Source organism: Amblyraja radiata, chromosome 37, assembly GCF_010909765.2.
Source record: "Amblyraja radiata isolate CabotCenter1 chromosome 37, sAmbRad1.1.pri, whole genome shotgun sequence".
Classification (NCBI taxonomy): domain Eukaryota; kingdom Metazoa; phylum Chordata; class Chondrichthyes; order Rajiformes; family Rajidae; genus Amblyraja; species Amblyraja radiata.
Window position 1 is genome coordinate 6573430 of NC_045992.1, and position 7381 is coordinate 6580810.

The following is a 7381-nucleotide window of genomic DNA, read 5'->3' on the forward strand; positions in this document are numbered from 1 at the left end:
CTTTCATAGCAAAAGGATTTGAGTATAGGAGCAGGGAGGTTCTACTGCAGTTGTACAGGGTCTTGGTGAGACCACACCTGGAGTATTGCGTACAGTTTTGGTCTCCAAATCTGAGGAAGGACATTATTGCCATAGAGGGAGTACAGAGAAGGTTCACCAGACTGATTCCTGGGATGTCAGGACTGTCTTATGAAGAAAGACTGGATAGACTTGGTTTATACTCTCTAGAATTTAGGAGATTGAGAGGGGATCTTATAGAAACTTACAAAATTCTTAAGGGGTTGGACAGGCTAGATGCAGGAAGATTGCTCCCGATGTTGGGGAAGTCCAGGACAAGGGGTCACAGCTTAAGGATAAGGGGGAAATCCTTTAAAACCGAGATGAGAAGAACTTTTTTCACACAGAGAGTGGTGAATCTCTGGAACTCCCTGCCACAGAGGGTAGTCGAGGCCAGTTCATTGGCTATATTTAAGAGGGAGTTAGATGTGGCCCTTGTGGCTAAGGGGATCAGAGGGTATGGAGAGAAGGCAGGTACGGGATACTGAGTTGGATGATCAGCCATGATCATATTGAATGGCGGTGCAGGCTCGAAGGGCCGAATGGCCTACTCCTGCACCTAATTTCTATGTTTCTATGTTTCTAATAGGAGTCAACTCCATCGTATGTCTCAGTCACTTGAGTGGCTCTCAGATGATAACGCTGCTGAGGACCTGAAATGGTCTTCAGTTTCTGACGTGCAGAGGGATATATTCCTTCAGGCAGCACAGGGATATGGAAAGATGCATTAAATATCTACAATCTCTCAGATGGGAAATATATTCCCAGCAACTCTGCCATTAGTGAGCATTTAATGATTATTTAATGAAATCATTAAAGGTTTTAGACTACAGTTTCTCTCTGGCTTTTAGACAGCTTCTATATTTAGTGTAATGCTTTTTGGACCAGCAACTTGGCTACAGACGGAGAGCTAATGTGCTTTAGGAAAATACACTGTGGTGATAGACTATCCAGGGGAGTTTAATAACAAGTTTGTGACCCTACAGTGCCCTTCAGCCACTTAATAGGCATGAAAATGGGTCGGGGGAAAACTGGCCATGGACAAAGAACGAGGTGTTAAGACTAACAATTTGGTCAGGAGGATTGGTTGCAAGGAGTAAGGAGAAAGATGGAGAGATTTAGCTCAAGATTCCAGCATCTGCAGTTCTGTGTATCTCACTGAAAGATATAGTTACTGGACCAGGTCCATAGCAGGTAGTCAGCATCAGGGATAAACCTGTCTTCACCTTGTCTTCAGGCTGACTGCCTGTGGTAGTGGCAGGTGTCCGTCACAGTGTTGATGGAAGTAAACACAAAATAAATGTCTCTGGCAAGAGATGCTGCCTGTCCTGCTGAGTTACTCCAGCTTTTTGTGTCTATCTTCAGTTTAAACCAGCATCTGCAGTTCCTTCCTACACAAAGTAATGGGTAAACACCCCCCGCCCCCCCTTTCTATTGCATTCAATTCTTGTGGGAAGAAACTACATTTTGTTAGTGTTCCTAATGACCTCGGGCTCTGCAGCGGTGAAGCAGGTAGTGCCGCTGCATCACAGCTCCAGTGACTGGGGTTGAACACTGACCTCCGATGGTGCCTGTGTGCATTTAGCAAGTTTTCCCTGTGACTGCATGGGTTCCTCCCGCATCCTAAAGGCATGCAAGGTTCAATGGGTCAATGATGCCAAGTGCTAACACAGTGAAATTAATCTTCTTACAAAGAGCCCAAGAGAGTAATGCCACACTGTGTTGAAATACCGTTGCAATTGGCTCGCCAATCTCCCCCAAAATATAGATGTAGATGTTGATAAAATCAAGGGGGGGGGGGGTTAATGAGCATTTGAGAGGGGAAATGCTACATGGAAATAAGTAGAGAAGGAGGAATGATGAGATTGCTCAGAGAGCTGGCATGTTCACAATGGGCTGAATGGCCTCCTCTATCGGAAATACGAAACCGTGTACTTTTAGTTTAGAGATACAGCTCGGAAACAGGCCCTTCGGCCCACTGAGTCCGCACCAGCCAGCGATCCCCGCACATTAACACAAGCCTACACACACACACACACTAGGGACAATTTTACATTTATACCAAGCCAATTACCCTACAAACCTGTACGTCTGTGGAGTGTGGGAGGAAACCGAAGATCTTGGAGAAAACCCACGCAGGTCATGGGGAGAAGGTACAAACTCCGTACAGGCAATCACCCATAGTCAGGATCGAACCCGTGTCTCTGGCGCTGTAAGGTAGTAACTCTACCGCTACGCCACCATGCCACCCTACATGCACTAGCCTTCATTGAATCATGTACTTGGATACCCAGGTCACTCCGCACCTCAGTCCCCTGTGTTCTCTCACCATGTGTTTTATTTTCCCTGCTGTAATGTACAATGTCACGTTCACCATATTACGCTCCATTCGCCACATCTTAGCTCAGTTACTTAACCGATCTGCGTCTCTTGGTAGCTTCCTTACAACAACTTCACATCTTACTTGCCAGTGACCTGATGAACCAGACTTCTGTAATCTACTCCAGCATTTTCTCCTGGGTTGGATCTCAACAGCCGCGTGTAATACTGACAACTCCCGGCTCACCCCTGGGGTATTGGCAATTCCCATTACGCACCAGTGGTTTCACTGCAAAACAAGGCTGACCTTAAGAACTGCTCCTTCCCTCAGGGGGGGTTTAACCATGACTTGAAGCATCACATAGAAAAAGTGTGTAAAATTGTCCGTGGGGTAAAGCGTTTTGTCCCTTGCAGCTACGCAGTGACACTCAGAGGTATAAAACAACACGAGGAAAGTGAGAATGAAAAGCTCAGAGCGTAAGCCATAGAGGGAGTACAGAGAAGGTTCACCAGACTGATTCCTGGGATGTCAGGACTTTCATATGAAGAAAGACTGGATAGACTCGGCTTGTACTCGCTAGAATTTAGAAGATTGAGGGGGGATCTTATAGAAACTTACAAAATTCTTAAGGGGTTGGACAGGCTAGATGCAGGAAGATTTTTCCCGATGTTGGGGAAGTCCAGAACAAGGGGTCACAGTTTAAGATTAAGGGGGAAATCTTTTAGGACCGAGATGAGAAAAACATTTTTCACACAGAGAGTGGTGAATCTGTGGAATTCTCTGCCACAGAAGGTAGTTGAGGCCAGTTCATTGGCTATATTTAAGAGGGAGTTAGATGTGACCCTTGTGGCTAAGGGGATCAGGGGGTATGGAGAGAAGGCAGGTACGGGATACTGAGTTGGATGATCAGCCATGATCATATTGAATGGCGGTGCAGGCTCGAAGGGCCGAATGGCCTACTCCTGCACCTATTTTCTATGTTTCTAAGACAAATCCATGAAGAAGCTAAGGTGGAACTTATTTATCCAGTGGGTGGTGAGAATGTGGAAACCATTATCATGGGAGATGTGTGCATCGGTGCGTTTGAAGGGGCAGTACATGAGAGGGAGACGGAATGACTGTCCTCCTGATTACTTTTTATCTTTGTAAGCCTCATTGTCACCTTCTCCTGGCTAACAATGATCTATTCTACGTTTTCCTTGTCCACCTCCTTTAATCTCTCGCTTTCACACCTTACCCTTCCATATCTCTCCGTCTCCCTCTCCCCTGATTCTCAGTCTGAAGAAGGGCCTCGACCTGAAAGGGCACCCATTCCTTCTCTCCAGAGATGCTGCTGCCTGTCCCACTGAGTTACTCCAGTATAGTGTGTCTACCTTTATATAAAATACCAGAGCAGGTAGAGTCGTATGGAGCTCTGTCATTGGTATGGGCTAGATGGGCTGAAAGGTCTATTTCTGTGTCAGAATACAACGCAGTCTCTGTCTTGTTAATGGGGCGATTGGGGAGATGGGGGGGGGGGGGGGGGGGGGGGCTTGTACATCCACAGTCACACAATTTTTACTGGCTGAGAACCTTTGTCAGTGGCTGCTTTGTATCCAGCTACCGAAGGTCTTAGAATGAGGACCGCAAAACTTGGCGTTCCTCAAAGGGCCTTGACTCCACCCCCACCCCATGTTATAGTAGCGTCTTCAGTCAACCCAGAGAATGTTGAGGCAGGCAGGGATATGATTAGTATTTATCCCTGGGGCAATGGGTGATCTGGTTAGCAAGGTGAGGTATACACGTGACATGATTAACCAAGCTAAACCTGTTGTTATGGCAACGCGTGTTGACCTCTGGAGCTCGATAGGCTTTTGATTAGTAAGGGTGTCAAAAGGTTACGGGGAGAGGCAGGAGAATGAGGTTGGGAGGGGAAAATAGATTCGCCAGTTTTGAATGGCAGAGCAGACTCAATGGGCCAATTGGCCTAATTCTGTTCCAATGTCACTTGATCTTATATGTAAGAATGAACTACAGATGCTGGAAAAATCGAAGGTAGACAAAAAAACTCAGCGACAAGGGTCTCGACCCGAAACGTCACCCATTCCTTCTCTCCAGAGACGCTGGCTGTCCCGCTGAGTTACTCCAGCATTTTGTGTCTATCCTCCCCCCTCCCCCCGTACCTTTGTTTGATCTTTTTCCCCCTCAAGGTATTCGTCCAAACCCCTTCCAAATCTAGTTCCACTGACCTTTCATTCCAGAAATTCACTGTATGAAAGTATTAATCTGCCTCTTGGAGTTGTTGCCAACAGCAAGAGCTTGTAACATCTTGTACTGCTCTCCTGACCAGAATGTGACTCAGGCATCACAAGGCATGCCTCAGACACACTTATACTTGAACCCTGGCAGAAAGCCAAGGGCTCAGAACCTTCTAGAAGGCAGTCATCGTGAGATGATTGCGTTTCATACTGTGAATATCATGAGTTCTTTGTGGAATGTTGCCAGTGTTTAAAGTTAAGGCCCATTACAGAACATTCCTTCAAGTTTGGTTCGAAATGTTCAACCACGGCTCGAAATGTACCCGCAGTTAATGTCAAAGGGAGTCATTGAGGGGGAAGCCAGTGAAAAAAGAGATTACAGAGGCTAGAGGAGGAAGAGAGGAACAGAAGAGAGAGGATTTTGATTACAAGAGATACAGAGCGGAAACAGGCCCTTCAGCCCATCGAGTCCGCACTAATCAATGATCCCCATACACGAGCACTATCCCACACACTTGGAACAATGTACAATTATTACAGAAGCCAATTTACCTACAAACATGTCCGTCTTTGGAGTGTAGGAGGAAACCGGAGCACCTGGGAAAAAACCCACGCAGGTCACGGGGAGACGTACGAACTCCGTACAGACGACACCCATGGTCAGGATCGAACCTGGGTCTCTGGCGCTGTAAGGCAGTAACTCTACTGCTGCACCACCGTGCCACCCTACTGCTCTGGTGTAATGCTAAGCTCTTTGTAGATTCGTAATACAATCTCAGTAAGTATTATCTGTGTCTTTGTAGGATCGGATGCGGGTATAAAAACCACTTTGTCAATTTTCTCATCTGTCGAAGAGTTAGATCCCCTAGAGGGAGCCAGACCCTGGAAAATATATTGCCTGCTGCAGAACTAAAGCTGGAATAACTAGCGGTCAATGCTTCAGTTGCAAGGGTTCTGTCAATGATACCACAGCACACACCCACTGACAGACCTCAAAGCTCCAAGTGGGTAACCACGGCTCGAAATGTACCCGCAGTTAATGTCGAAGGGAGTCATTGAGGGGGAAGCCAGTGAAAAGAGAGATTACAGAGTCTAGAGGAGGAAGAGAGGAACAGAAGAGACAGGATAGACACAAAAAGCCTGAGCAACTCAGCGGGTCGGGTGGCATCTCCCGAGAAAAAGGATGGGTGACTTTTGAGGTCTAATGAAAATCTGAAGGAAGGGTTCCGACCCGAAATATCACCCAGCCTTTTTCTCCGGAGATACTGCCTGGCCAGAATAAATCCTGTTGATCAAATGGGAGCCATGTGCAAACACTTCCCCCTGTGGCACGGCTGGGATCCCTTCTCCACCACTCCAGCTCCCCTCCTCCACCCTGCCCTCTGCCACCACTTACTGCCATCAGGAGCGGACCAGGAGATTGGGATGGGGTGTGGGAGCGGGGGGATGGAAGCTTGATCAAAATAATGTGGGAGGAGAGGTCTGGGAGTATGTGGAGGGGACAGGAGAGTGTGCGAGAGAGTGGTGCTCGCTTCACCCTCAAACTCCACCCAACGCCCCCGCCCCCAACACACGGGTCCCACTTGGTCTAGTAGATAATAATACTTGGAGTCTTGTTTTGTGAGATGACTATGGCGGGTCTGTGACGTTAAAATATAAGGTGGCACGTGAAATATATCAACTGATAATAATGTTACATTATACATTACAATTATATTAAAATGATATATTCATATTAATAATTATATTAATTGGAATTAAATTGAGCCTGGAGGGCAAGGGCAACGGAAGGGAGAAGTTCCTGACTGGTGTTAGATACAAGTAGCACCAATCCTGAATTGCACTCATTTTCACAGGTTGACTTCAGTAGGCGGTGGATATGAATAGTGGGTGTCACCCACACATGCTTTTAATGTCGGTGACCAGGCTGGAACCCATCTCCTGTTGCCCACACACTCAGCTCACGTTGCCACATAGGCCATATTTCTTTCCTATTGTCAGCAACTTGATGTCAGCTCGTGCCCACCGTGAGATTGGGACTGGGGGCAAGAAGCTGGCTATGAGTCCTTGATTAGAATGAATATGAGGGGGAGAGCAGGCTGACTGAATGATGGAAGAGCACTGGGCCTGGGTGTTTGCCTCATGGTATCAACTTCTGGAAAGGAAAGAAATGCCTGGGTTTGTCTGCGCCATTTGCTGTACGACAAACAAGGACTTAAATTGTTGAAACTCTTTGCAGCCCAGATTCTGTTTTGCTTTTTTTTTCTTCTTAATTTAGGGGGGTTTGGTTTTTTTTGTTTTTTCTCTTTTTTTTTCTTTTTATCTTTTGTTTTTCTACATATCAAGTTCTCTTTTAAACACTTAACTATATTTCAGAGACCGGGAGGCCTATATTCATGTGTATTTGACACTGGGCTCATATTTCGGTTATACCTGCCGTTAATGTAACCCTGATCCCGATGTAATCAATATCCGGTTATTTATCTAACTTTTTTGTTCTTTTGTTTTTTTGCTTTCCAAAAAACTAATAAAAATATATATTTTTTTAAAGAATGAATATGAGGGGCTGGGGGAAATTTGCTGTAATTTGGAAGTAGCTGTTGTACTTTCTCCCCCGAGCATTGGATCCCACCAAGGAACCCGTTCAGAAGGTGAAGTGCAGTCGACACAAGGTGTGCATCTCCCAGGCCAGAGGAAGGCCATGTGCATCAGCCGCAAGAGCTACAACACAGGTCAGTCATTCATGGTGTCACACCCAACCCAGCCC

General features: G+C 46.3%; 1 protein-coding gene across 1 annotated transcript in view; it reads left to right on the forward strand.

Annotated features, from left to right (window-relative positions):
• spock2 (SPARC (osteonectin), cwcv and kazal like domains proteoglycan 2) overlaps positions 1-7381 on the forward strand; it is a 104996-nt gene that overhangs the window by 37312 nt on the left and 60303 nt on the right. Inside the window, exon 4 of the mRNA XM_033012548.1 lies at positions 7234-7360. Within this exon, the coding sequence (XP_032868439.1) occupies positions 7234-7360 (127 nt within the window). The remainder of the gene's footprint in view (positions 1-7233; positions 7361-7381) is intronic.